A 14,727-nucleotide genomic window follows, 5' to 3' on the forward strand; every position below is an offset into this window, starting at 1 on the left:
CGGCAAAACAGCTCTCGTTGTATGGGTGTGTATACTTCGCTTTGTTGCTTGCGCATTGTTACCAGATCTCCTGTATGACTTCCTGTAACGGTGATTATCGTTGTATTTTACTACATTTGGTAAAGCCTTGATTGTCAAATGTAGCCACCAGAACGCGAATTGCACATCCTCGCACAGTATCCACTATCCCCCTGACGGGGAACTTATGTAGAGATATTAGAAAAACAGATGATCACCCCTTTGAGACATGCTTGTCATCAATAAAGTCTAAAATTTGACAAATTGATTATTTTAACTTGTGTAGTCTTAGATAGGACATATGATTTTACAATTTTAGTCGTTTAGTTTAAATATCATTGAACACGTGCGGGGTTTCCCGCATGCTGTTTGCGGTTCATCCCTTGCACAGGTTAAGAGAAAAAATCCCCTTTGCCGCATGGCAAGTTGAGCTGTAGTTCAGCTTTAGGTGAAAAAATTAGACGATAAAAGTAATATACTTATTATAGTTCCCCTACTGAATCACTTTCTCCAGGGACGTGCATTGTTGCATTGCATAGCAATACACTCTAAGGCCAGTCTCGCTGGTAAGTAATAAAGGCCGCATGTTTGACTGTTTGAACTGTTTGATTGACTGTTTGAACAACAACATCCTCGGACAATGGCGCAGGTGCTGGTGCTTGACATTGAACGTGTACAGCCTCAGTAAGTGTCAAAAAATAAACTGCTTATTATTTTTTCAAAATAAATTGAGGTGAAAATGAGTATCTACCAACAAGTATTTTGTCGAAAATTATATTGATGAATTTTGTGAAGATAAATTTTCATGAAATAGCCGTTGAAATATATGGGAGCATTATGTGATAAAAAAATTGCATCAACAGAAGAGATGGAATAAAATGAACAATTCAGTCTTTCCTGATTGAATTATATCGTTTGCATGATATGAGTCCCGGGTAAAATTTTCAAAGTGGGAGCGTTGATAGTAACATTTTGCAACTCTTCATTTTACAGCAATTAATGTTCGATAGAATAGCTCGAAAGTGTTTTCTTATACAGTACTGTAATTTCACAATACAATCGAACTGCTTTAATGTTTAATCCGAGCAATTACGGCAAACAGCTCCACTCGGGTTTAAAATAAGTAATAAAGTCATAGCGACAGAACAGTACAAGTGCGTATGGTCCCGCACGTCTTCGAACGAATACACTGTGGACGCCAAGAGCTAGATTCTCCACCATTTTCCCTGAAGCTGAATAGAGTAACTATGATTTGCCTACATCAAAATTTGTCGTCATACTTTCTTTTAGTAGCTTATGGCCTGAAGACTTGACACATCGTACATGACGACCTACGTTCTTTACAACATCCTCACACAGAGGGATCACACGTATACACGTCCATTAAAGGTGTTGGCATCTATATATCTATATAATATATATATATATATATATATATATATATATATATATATATATATATATATATAATATATACAGAAAAACTTGGGGCATGCATAGGTAAGCACCTGCGCCCTGTAAAATATATAACCTAGACATAGATGTTGCACAGGTAAACAAGTCTACTCACGGTGTTGGTGTTCATTAAGCTTATGCTAAGTGCCCACAGATAATTAAAACACTTAAAGAAACTTATTAAAGGAAACATCTTGTGTGTGTTAATGGGGTTGAGTCTATAGAACTTCAAATTGCTTGCGGAGTTCCACAGGGGTCTGTACTAGGACCTACTCTTTTTCTTATGTATGTCCATGACATCGCAAAGTGCACAGAATTCTTATAGATACCTCGCCTATGTGCTGATGATACTAGTTCATTTCATTCTTTTCACTCATGAAGTCATAGATTTACAGCATGGTAATGAACAGTAACAGCATGTAGTTGACTGATGTAGTATATACAAACTTACAACAAATACAAAAAAACCGAATATGTAATATCCCAGGGTAAAAGTAGACTAGTACAATACCAAGGCATAGTCAGTATTAAAAGGGAACAGATTCGTGATGTTCAAAGCACTCAATTTACATGTATTGTGTACACCTAGATAACAATATTACATGGAAAGAACGTACAAATAAAGTAAACAAAACAATAAATTCGAACGCCGGTATATTATATGAACTTAAGCACATTGTCCCTCAGCCAATGTTATTATTACGCTATAACTGTTTCATTCCACCGCTCATAATCATATCCGTTAGATGTTTGGAGGAATACTTCAATCACTGACCTTAAGCCAATACATCTTACCCAAAAACGAATAGTACGTACTCTTACAAACTGCAACATATTTGAGCACACACCACTATTGATTCATGAGTTGGCAACCTCGCTTATATATGCAATATACTTATCAAACTGTACTTTTTGTTTATGATAACATAAGTGGAAATTTCCCTCCATGAATTCCTTGTTACATTTCATTCGTTTCCTAATCGGTCGAAATATAAGGGAAATATTCTCATCCCTAAATATACTACTAATACAGGAAAATGTTCAATGAAATACACTGTTGTTACATTCTGGAACTAAATCCCAGAAGGTATAAGATCTGTTAAATCCAAGTTAAATTATGTTAAAAATTAAAGGACTTGAAACGTCATCTCTTACTTGTCTAACATATTACTTTTCTGTCATATATATTTTATCTTAGCACATTATTTTATAAATTATGTACTAACATTGATACAGAATTTATTTAAATAGCCATGTTCAACATAGCTCTCTGTAGCAAATGATATAAATTCAATGATTTTGAATTGTAGGGGGCTAGACTCGATTAGTATCATACTATTTTCGAGTTCCTACCCAACTTACTGACCCTTAATGTGTCTAGATTTTTCTATTTTTCTTTTCTGTTCATTATCGGGAAATTAATATCCCTAAATCCTATTACGTTCAGGGGATGGGTTTGGCTTTATTTCGACTACCGCGCACACAATAGTAAACACCTATTACCAGTTCAGGAGGGCTCCAGCACTCGTAGGCCTATATTAAATTCTAGGGCTTCAGCGTTACCAGCAACACATCGCTATTTTCCGAGACTATAGGCAGAGAGGTATAGCGATGTGTTTTTGGTAACGCAAGGTCAGGGGGCTAATAAACGGGTGCTATAGCCCGAATACAGACCGAGTTATAGAATGTTTCATAACACAATACATCTCATGCTCTCGTTTTAAGTGTGCTTTGATGTAGGCCTATAGGCAGTGAAACAATACACGATGAGAATTTTACTGCCGATTCTCCACAGGGGTAACAGTAGTGCCAATTTCTTCAAACAATCAAACAAAAATATCCTTATTATACTGTATAATGTTCTTTGTAGCATTGAAACTTGTTGTCAATGAGCTGTTCAAGTTCCTACGCTGTTGAAATAGACAATCTTGCTGTTTTAGTCAGAGGCTCGTGACATGAAAATAGATACGTCTAGTCCCCACTGAATCGACAGAAGTGACGTCAGTGGGTATTTTTGAAATACTTTTATCCATAGGAAATTAGATTTTGGCCGAATTTGGAAAATTGCCTGGTCACGTTACCACACACGTAGTGTCGTCTGCAGCTTTGAAACAATGGCGGGTGACTAGAACGTGATGAGCGCCTGGGATGAGCAACGGGCCTCTCTCTTAAGAAGCAAAATTTTCCATTCCAACGGCGTAGGAACTTGAACAGCTCATCGACGACAAAGATTCAAGTGCAACCAAGGATGTTCCTAGGTATGCTTTTAGGATATTTTTGTGAAGAAATTAGTACCACTGCTACTGCTGTGTAGAAATTACCAAGTGTACTTGTCGCAATGGATTGTTACGGTGCATACACATCGCTATTTCCCTCTTCGGCCATAGGGAATAGCAATGTATTTCACGTAACGCACGGCCCCATCAGGGTAATTAACTGGCGCTATAGCCCTCATGACCAGGTATAGGTGATTAGTATGGCACGCCTGTGCCATGCATACCCTGCATATGCATGTTCAATTGCTGTTCAGATTTTTTGACAGATTTCTGTTTCAACCCCTGTCTGCAGTTTGAACTTCTAACGACCTTTTTGAGATATTAAGGGGAAGTTGAAATCATGGCTTCATTGTCGCATTTTCGCACTTCTAATTAAGATTGATACTGCTCAATGGACCAATCTCATAACCTGCACCTGACCTTACATCCGAGGTGGTAAATTTATCTGCAGGAAACCTTCGGCTTTGATTGAATACCGTACTAGTCAACAATATCCAAATGATTCCGTTTTGAACTGCAATCGTAATTTATTTTCAGGACGAAACTTGCATGGTTGCACAACGTCGAATTTACGTAACAAATGGTACGAATAATACCACAAGGGGTTGTCTACATGTCCGTCCCCAGGGGTGGGTAGGTATTTCGTTGTATCGCTAATAAAGATATATTCTACCAACCTTTGGTGTTTCGGTCTCAACTTAGCACTGCCCTTGACAATCTGGCGTATACGTTTTATCAACATGCTGCGTCTATTATCTGATGAGTTTGAGTGCCTAATTAGCCAAAGTAATCAAGGGTAAATTACTAATCTGTGGACGCTTTCACCAGATTATCACTGGATTAAATTTGACAAAGTCAACAACAAACGCACAAGCAAGGTAGTCTTCAGTTATACCTTGCTGGTGCGTTTGTTGTCGTCGCTAAAAATTAGAGCACTGTACGTGGCCTGAAGTGAGCTTGTGAAAGAAAAATATAATAACTACCAACTTTGAAAATCCAAGCAGGAAGGAGTATTTTTTTACTGTTACAGTTGAACAAAAGTTACGGGACTGAGATTTTTCTCATTAAGATGACAGAGAAGAAGTGTAGCACGTGACTCCAGCTATGCACAGTCATTTTTTTGGTTTCTGTGAATCTTGGTAATCTTTAGATAAAGTCAGTATGTCAAATAAATTTGCCAAGTTTTTCCTTGTCCTTGGCCTGGAAGCTAATGTAAAGGAGAAGTTGTTACGTAGAAGTGATCCTTCATCATCAGACACCATAGCACCAATCGAACTCCCATCACTTCTTTGATTAGTACCATGCGGGTCATTGCTACTTGTACCATTGGCTTGTTTGGTTACATAAATAAGAAATATTGGTAACCTGCAATCTGAAACCAAAAATTTAAGTTAGCAAGGGTCGTTTGCAAGGGCTTTCTGATCCGATTATATATCAATTCCCATTTGTTTTGAAAAGTGTACTTCACATCTTTGATTGATGTGTGAAAACTGCTGTCTCATCAGCCTGCTAGGTATGTGTCGGCAGACCTTGCAGGCACACAACATCCTTATTCTTGTACACTTGCAGTCTTAGATTATAAAGGTATGGCATTTCAGTAATTTCAGTTCCATTTCATTTTAGGTGTCATTTTCTTATTTACAGAGAATTGACAACCACAAATATCATGTAAGTGGAGATTCCTGGCTATAATGACCGAGTACGTTTCCGAAGTTGCGAAAGCTGAAATGTATCTAAAACCATCTCAACATGAAATAAACACAATAACGCTAACATCAACTTCAAACTTTACTTGTCCCATCAGAGACCTATAATCTAATTGGGTCACTTCCTCCAACAAGAAATAGGAAGCAAGTCTTCACCTTCGCCTTCACTGGAGGTTTCTAAGTTAGATAAAACCATGTCGTGCTCCATATCGTGTTGTGATGCGTACACAATCGCATGAATCATCTCGTGTTTGTTTTTATTCAACTGGAATACACCCGTCTTGATACGTTGTACGAAGTCTGCTGGGCCTGACTTCTTCGTGTCTGTATCGCAAAAGTCAAATACCCGTAATTTTTTATCCAGGGCGTATCTCACATGTTTAGGAGCCATTCCACTTGATATACATTCATTCTCGTCACATATCTCGTGATCCTAAGTGTGGAAAGTTAGTCAACAGAAACAAATTTGATTTCATTTCATCTAAAGTTAACAAAATCAATGCAAAGCAACAAACATACTACGTGTTTCCCAAACAACCTTGTTATGATATCGATTCAACAAAAACGGTAGATATTAATCGTTATAATGATATGATATTGTGTGCCAATATTCGTATAGAAATTGTAGCGGCATGGATAATTATAACCTAGCTAGCGAGTCTCAGGAGTAGCCACACCAGTCCCTGCCGCAGACGACATTTCAACCCACTTTTTGGATGTTGCGCGTTTTCCATAATATTGTCATGCAGTGTGGTTGAGTGGCGGGTAGCTATAGGTTTCTTTGATAAGTACACTCTGGGGTAGAACGTTGGAGTAGGAGAGACGGCAACAGGTACACAGGAATACTGTAAGTTGTCGTACTTTATTAGCTGAGTAACTCACAAGTTACACGGTAAACTTCTATGACTAGGGTAGTCTAACAATAGTCGTCAGGTCATGGTCATATGTCATCTTAAGTCATCGCCATGCGATCTTCGCAAGTTCTCCGCAAGTTCTTCGTCTAACACACTAAAATGCACAGTTTACATTGAGCGAGAATCTGCATATTGTCATGACTTTGGCATGCGTTATAATTAACTAAAGACAAGTCAGCAAGTCGAAAAGGAGGAAGGTCGCTCTCAGCCAAGTACAATGTCAAACAGGATGGAACTATCTCTCAATGCCGAGCATGGGGGTCTTGATTCAGAGTGACATAAGCAGTTCTTAGATTAGAACAATGCTGCTACTTCAAATGTCATGAAAATAAACAAGAGGAGATCATTTTAATGATGCATCACGTGCAGGGGGTTACTGCTGGTCAGTCGATTGTCAGTCGTTACAATTAAATTCAAGGGTAAAATGCTAAGCAACTGTCAGGCTATATTACAGTATGCATTTTATGTCTTTTTTATATATAATATTTCAAACCCCCCCCCCAAAAAAAAAATCGATAACAGTTTCAGAATCGATCCTCTATCCATTAACACTTGAAAGGAACACACCTTGCTCCAGCTTACATGGAAGTGAATCGACAATTTAAAATGGATGCCCCAACGGTTGTCAGCTTTGCAGATGCGACTGTCAAATACGGCTAGTTTTCAATCGGATTCGAACCCACAACATACGGCATCAGTCGCCTAGGTGAGAGGCCACAGACAGAACCGCTCGGCTAAATCTCCACTCCCAAAAAAGAGTGGTTCAATAGCCGGCTAAGTTGTTACATTTTGCTGACTGAGACCGCTCAACACGTTGTAGAGTTCGTGAAGCACTCACGCACGCATGCTCACATCGCACATACACACTTTATCGAAGCGAAGAAACGAATTTCATCGCTTTAACTGGGCGAACGATAACCTCGGGGACAATTCTGTCCACCAGCAGTGTTACCAACCCAGGGTAGAAAATACGGCTAGTTTTCAATCGGATTTGAACCCACAACATACGGCATCAGTCGCCTAGCTGAGAGGCCACAGACAGAACCGCTCGGCTAAATCTCCACTCCCAAAAAGAGTGGTTCAATAGCCGGCTAAGTTGTTACATTTTTCTGACTGAGACCGCTCAACACGTTGTAGAGTTCTTGAAGCACTCACGCACGCATGCTCACATCGTAATAGCACATCAAAGTTATAGTAGATTATGTATTATTTTTACTAGTGTATATATATTATTTTCACCAGTGTATGGAAAGTTTGCATCTCTACCTGGAGAGATCTTATCAAAATCTGAAAGTCTACCATGTTTATTGAGCCAGTTGGGCACGCACAGGACTGAAAGAAGATTATTGAAATATTTAAATTTGCCTGCAGCAGAGATTTGTGTGTGTGGGGGGAGGGGGCGCACAGTCAACGACTCCAAAACCCTCTAGCTTGGTTAGAATTACTCACTCCGCAATCCTGCCATGCAGAACTCACCGCTAAAAATGCCAGTACTTCATGGGAGTCACCATTTCCAAACAATGCGATGCACTGATTACCATACACTTTATTGAGGTCTTCTGTTTAGAAAATGAATGAGCATGATAGTAATCGTGAAACTCGGAGTCACGACAAGAAAAATTCCAGCATCTTTTGATAATTATTTTCTGCACTTTAATGTATTTTATTAGCTTTCCATGAATCCAAATATAACATGGCTAACGACACAGTACTTAAAACCACGCCACTTGCCTTTGAGAACGACTCAGGTACAGTTAGGGGTCTACATTGCCATTCCAATTTGCAGTGATCTGTTAGGAATTTAAGCAGTTCAGGTATGCCATATTGTTGTGGGCCCAGTTGTCAAACATTCTTACCTTTTGTTTTTGTCTTCAAACATCTATACAGTCCATATAACTTAAATGACTCCTCCAGACCATATGTAGACCTAATTTCTTCGAATCTGTTCTTTTTATCATACCGCCAGATCGAATTTACGATCATTGTGTCTTCAACAAAGGGTTCCAGCTTTTTTTTGTAGTGTTCTATTACATTCTCATCCTTTTGAGATGGCAGAAATGAGGAGAACATACTCGATGGATTGAGGCCTACAAACAAGCAACAAATCAATGTTGCTCAGATCAGTCGTCTTACATTATGAGACATTGTCCATGGGCAAAGCATTCAGCTGGTAATTACATGACTTTGGGCTCCGTGCCTAACGGCGGCCAAGTAAAATTCTAATATTTCCAGAAATCGACGAATTCGGTTTTAGACGTAATTGAATTTTTGGAGTTAGTTCTAATTCAGATATTGCATGTTTTTGTTCTCACCATTCAGATTCGGCACGATTTTCGAATTTAGTTTTGTCGATATGATCTCGAATCTGAAATTCGTTTTCTAAATTCAGAAATCAAAATCGGGAAAACAGAAACGAACAACGTTAATTTTACAAGGGTTCTAGGGAGTCTCGCCACAGAATGTCACATTTGGATAGCAACAGTGTAGCGAAGATCAGAGAAAAACTATCATAATTACTGTATTCTATTCGGCCTATCTAATAGCAATAATCTTCATTATCACATGGTTCGTGATAGCCAAAATGCCTTGACACATTAATGCTTCCAAGTTGCAGGTAAAAACGATGTTTATGTCAGCATACATCTTGGTACCAATGTTTAGGACGAGTTGGTAGTTTATGATGGTATTATACTGGGGCGAAGTAGTTTTGGTACAAGGTGGTACTTGGGGCGAAGCTTATGGCCCGAATCCGCCATCTGTGTGACATAGAACAGGACGGATAAGAAATTCCAATTACCCCTGTCCTACGTCAACAACCGGAACTTTCTTCCTGCACTTCGCCGTGACGATTTCATGCACAGGCCGGTCTGTAGCGATCGATGCCCTGATCTACGTGAGCTAATGCGATGAATCCAGACATGGAAACAAGGAAGGCATGTCCAACGAAATTTCAAGTCTCTAAAGCTTTTGTAGAATAGAATGGAGTTGCCGTCGCGGCTAGTGCTCAACTCGGACGGATGGCTCAACGTCACCGTGACACATTGAACCCGTTGGGACGGTTCTGGCTATACACACGATGACCGTGTCGATAGGCGCTACCCGTTGAACCTGGTGTGGCAATAAACCCGAAAGCTGCGCCTCAACGTAAGTTCAACTGAATAAATGGTACCGTATGATCTACGGAAAGCGACATAGAAGGCAAAAGACATCAAATCATTCGACGAACAACAATAAATTTCCTTCATCACATAAAAATTCCGTAAATCCTCGATCGGAATCGAACCTATCTGAAGCGTAGCACTGGTACAGTAGCGGAGACATCAGCAGTCAGGTATAGCTGTTGCCTGAAGTCTTGAGTGCACACCGTGCAGCGCTATGGATGTATTATCGAAAGTTGAACCGGACAATAGAACAGTGTTTCCGTCAAGTGACAAAATTGGGGGTATCTATACGGGCGAGATATGTGTCACTGCAAACATCAAGTTGACTCCGGCGGAGACCGGTACCGTGGTGATGGTCCTTTGTGGCCACATTTGGGTCACAGTAATCAGTGGGCGCCATCGAACTGAATTTTTCAGGCTCGCCAAGATCGTGATATTTTGAAAGCCACGACACCTCCAAGAAGAAGAATTACCGTTTCGATCTTGTTGTTGCCTTCCCTTCATAAATATATTTGAAAAAATTATTCTAAATAACTCTGGTTATGTTAGTATGGCTGCCGGGCGCTAGCGCGGTGAAGCCCCCTTTGCCAGCCCACGGCAGACTTCCTTTGGCGTCGGGACCAAATTCGTATGTTTGATTGGTTGGTTAAGATGGCATTCGGTGTATCAAAATTTCGACTTGATCTGATTTATGAATGAAACTACCGAGTAATATTTGCATATCTCCAGGGCGATGGGCCGTTTTACTCATTAATTGAAAGTAATCCCGGGAAATAAAACCGAGATCGCGACAATATTTTTGCAATCCTCGACTATAATTTGATCCATCCACATCAAACGAAAAGTAAGAAGACTGTCCATGTGATAAATATATAATCCGATATATATATATATATATATATATATATATATATATATATATATATATATATATATATATATATATATATATATATATATATATATATAGTCTAAACCCCCTAAAAAGTCCGTAAAAAACCTAAGGCAGATTACAGAAAATTCGAAGACACTTTTCGAAGTTATAATTGCTACCGAAAACACTGCAGCGTCGGTATAGGCAGAGGGAAACACTATTTTTGGAAGATAAAACGTATACACTACAATAAATGAGTGTAGTGTTTCTCTTACCAATTAAATTTATGACTGCGGCCTTTAATTTCTTGTCCCCATCATCACCATGGATAACTTTGTCAAATTTTTCAAAGTGGGATTGGTCGCCGATAACGATGCATAAATCACATGAGGTTTTCTCCAGTTTCTTATCCACGCTAACAGCTCTCAGGGTCCCGTCTAGAAGTTCGTTCACGTCACATTTGTGGCAATAGAGGGTTATGCTGCCATCCTTGCTTTTACTTTTTCCAAATGAAAATGGGATCGCCGAAGCAACAAAACTATTTTGTGACGATGGGTTTAATGGTTGCTGATTAATACCGGGTCGCAGAAAAGGATGGTACTTCAGACAAGAATCGAATAGCGTCTCTTCGATTCCGTCACCAAACACAGCTACGGTGGTCTCCCCTATGTACACGGGGATAAGCGGTAACAATTGAATGTATTTTCTTATCTCTCGACACTGGCCCTCGTTAAACTTCTCAAATATTGTGAAACAACGATTTTTGTTTACCAGATCCAAAGCGAACACATCATTGAATTTCCAGACAAGTCTCCATCGGTCTGCGACTAAATCTTCTTCTAGATTCTTCGACTCTTCGTCGCCATAGATTACCAAAATGATAGAACCTATAGTATAAATGATAATGGTCTTTATTTTCACTAGTATGTCGGGGTTTTGTTCGGCATTAGTATACCGCATGATATAGGTCTTTTTCAGTTGATGCTTGATTTGAAAAAAGTATTTCAGGCATACATGATGACAAGAAAAAACTCTTTACCTCTGGCGGAAGAGTCGGGATTACATGTGATACGTGATCATGGGTCAAAGTTCACGTCAAAAAAAGTAAAATTTAAGCGACCTCATTTCTTCCACCCACTTGCTAACGCTTCTCCCATAGCTGCACTTTTGGAGCCTGTATTTGCAACTATATACGTCTACACCAATCTGATTAAAATCAGATGTAGAGTACGGCGACGTCTACTCACGCGTACGCAGTATTCTCTTGCTGTCGCCTCTCACTACATCTGCAAGAGAATACCGCGTACGCGTGAGTAGACGTCGCCGTACTCTACATCTAATCTGATTTTAATCAGATTGATGTCTACACCAGAGCTGTATGACGCAAATCAAAAGTTTTGCCGGGGCAGGCATAATTAATGGATAATAGGGCGCTTTATAGTGCTTTCCAAAATCTGAATACGATTACTGAGTAACGTATTACTACTTAAGTAGTAGTCCTTTGATTAGTGCATTGGATTGACTATCAGGCCAGGCTGTGTATCTTTCAAACGTGCTTTTGTACGATAAAGGTGTGGGCATTTAATTTACTGCGTGGACATGAAATGAAGGGCTTGTATTGATTTTCAGTGATTTTCATGAAAACGGTGATTTTTGATCATTGTTTTGTAGAAAATCAATCCCATCTTTTTTCTTTAATTTTTGATTATTCCAATATACCGTGATTTAAAAATCCATAATTCAAAAATATGATAACAGATTCATTTTCCTGATCTCGCTCTGATCAAACAAGGGACTTCTCGTGGCGGAATCAGTAAATCTGCAGGTCTCCGATATCCAGATATGAGGAGAATTTTGGAAAAAAGTGTGTGAAGGCACCGTGCAATTCATAACATCCACCCCCCCCCCCCCCCCAGTAGCTTTGAAATTGACCCGCTTACAAATGAGGCTGTTTCTAGTCTTGGGCGGTCCTATGATGTTAAAATACTTCAACTTTACCTAAAGGTCACAAGGTTAAGTCAATTTCGTCGGAAATGCGTACCCTTATCATCTGATCATAGTACATGTAGGTCAACAGGCTCTCACACTACAACAGCACTGTTTGTGTCAATCGCGTGAACTCAAGAGAACACATGAAAAGAACTGATACTATGTAGTCTTATGAGACAACAAAAGTGTTGAAGCCAATATAACTGAGATTTGGGGAAAGGACGCGAGAAAATCTAACGACAGTGACGCATCATAGTTATTCCTGGCGCTGAACTTGACGTGATTGCATGTCAGTTTCGCTTTCCTTGATATTCTATGTATGGGTATAAATGCTATCGCGCCAGCAAAAAAATGTAGCAATGTAAACATTTCTTACGGGAGAAATATTCTATTATATTAGGCCAAGAAAAATAAAAAGTTTGTTTCTTATCCTCAACATATTGCAAAAATGATGCGGTGACGCGGTTTTTTTTCTAATTTTTTTATTCTTCAACCAACAAGAACGCTCAAAAACATGAAAACAACATATGAATGCACGAAGAGATAAGTGCACAGCAGTGTTGCTTTAATATTTTTTCATAGCAACAGTGATGTGGTTTGACTTTTAGTGCGGCAATGCTGAGTTTTGACAGCTTACTATAACAGTGACATATGTGTACAGTCCTGAATGGAATTTTAGTGTCAGTTATTTTGTTTACAGTTCTGTTTTATATAGCACTGTGTTTTTTACAGCACTATCGTCGCGTATTTTTGCGGTTTATTTCCTCATGAGCAGTAAAAAAGGTTGACGCAGCGGATTTGAATTGACGCGCGCGAGGATGAGAAACAAACTTTTATTTTGGTAGCACAATGAAACACTTCGTGAATTTGGTATCCGAAAATCAAAATCATTACCAAAATACCGAGTTCCACATTCAATTTACATTCGAAAAGGCAATTGCTTCATAAGCTTATTCGTTCATCACTCAAAATAGCGTCAGAAAGGGAATTGAATTTAAAATACCCTCGAAATGAAAAGAAGTTCACTTGGCCGTTGTTAGCTGCGGCTGATAATACCATCGTGCGGTCCGCACGGCTTAGTTAGATAGGCGTAGTATTGTCTCCCTAATTAACCAATGCTGGAGGATCTCTGCCCGAGGAAACACCAGTTAACGTATTAGGCCTATGGTTTTGCGATAACACACACGAGCTTCAATCTACTAATTGCGTGGTGCGAATTTGATAGCATATTATACATCGCCACTGAAAAGACTGCTACACACCGCTGTCTGAAAACTCTGCAGCCGTTTAGATTTATTGATAAATATGTTTACACTCAGTGTGACAACTGATCGAATTATAGGCGGCGGCACCTATGCCAATTATGCAGGTTATAGTATGAGTATGGCAAAGAGGACACGTAAGCTTAGGGCATCGTCAATGACAAACATAAACGTAAATATTGATTAAGTCGTTCGACTGCTGTACCTTTTGGCTTTGTTACGTTGTTCTGCAGCATGTCCAGTTCGTCCCAGTGGTCCACATGTTTGTCTCGTCGATGAGGAGTGACCAGCGTTCGGGTTTGTCTGGCGTCGATGACGACTACAACAGTGATGGTACACAATTGTACAGACTGACTCTGCTGATAGCCACCATAGTCTGCTACCTCGACGGTGCCTCTCAAGTATTTATCTTCGTCAATTATCTGCTTTTGGAGGTTAGCAATAACCGCCTCCTTTGCTGTATTGAAAGATACTAGCTTTGAATACACTAGAATTTTATGGTTCTTTCGCGTCGCCATTTCGTCCTACCACAGCGAGAGTGATTCCACGACAGCAGCGAACAGTGAATTGCACTTTGACCTGCTTACCCGTGCATATATATAGCCACGATTCCTCCGTATCCCGTCCCATGTCGGTGAGGGCGATGTTTTTGATCAAATTCCAGGTATTTGAGGTGGGCGGACAAATCCTAAAGTGAAACCACAGTTACTTGCTGGATGCGCATGCGCCTGCATACGGGGCCCATATAGCCTACTTGTTTATAAACACGTCAAACACGTCTATGGGCTGCGTAGGCGCACAGCAGACTAACGTTACAAGTAACTGAAGTAACAGTGGTGAAACCAATCTTTGTGCTGCTTCGGAATCCGCAAACTTAAAACAATAGTGTGGCTCTAAACCTCGATTTAAAGTTTAATACTTGACCGATTGAGTACTCTAGAAACTTTTGACCCGCACTTGTTACAAACTGTGCCGATGTAGACTGATAAATATAAAAGGAACAATGTGAACTGCAGTCCATACGGTCTGTGCAAATGAGCAACACCGATGTGATTTACGAAGCACGATTCAA

At 39.6% G+C, this 14,727-nt stretch overlaps 1 protein-coding gene across 1 annotated transcript; it reads right to left on the reverse strand.

Annotated features, from left to right (window-relative positions):
- Positions 1-4,070: 4,070 nt before the first annotated feature.
- On the reverse strand, positions 4,071-14,226 carry LOC139115697 (uncharacterized). The gene is made up of 6 exons (XM_070678003.1): positions 13,861-14,226; positions 10,680-11,291; positions 8,226-8,456; positions 7,846-7,928; positions 5,612-5,888; positions 4,071-5,121 (listed from the first exon to the last, which is right to left on the reverse strand). Exons 1-6 carry the CDS (start codon positions 14,171-14,173, stop codon positions 4,862-4,864), a joined length of 1,776 nt encoding a protein of 591 aa, XP_070534104.1. The 5' UTR covers positions 14,174-14,226; the 3' UTR covers positions 4,071-4,861.
- Between the last annotated feature and the right edge of the window lie 501 nt (positions 14,227-14,727).

This window comes from Ptychodera flava, chromosome 17, assembly GCF_041260155.1.
Source record: "Ptychodera flava strain L36383 chromosome 17, AS_Pfla_20210202, whole genome shotgun sequence".
NCBI lineage: Eukaryota > Metazoa > Hemichordata > Enteropneusta > Ptychoderidae > Ptychodera > Ptychodera flava.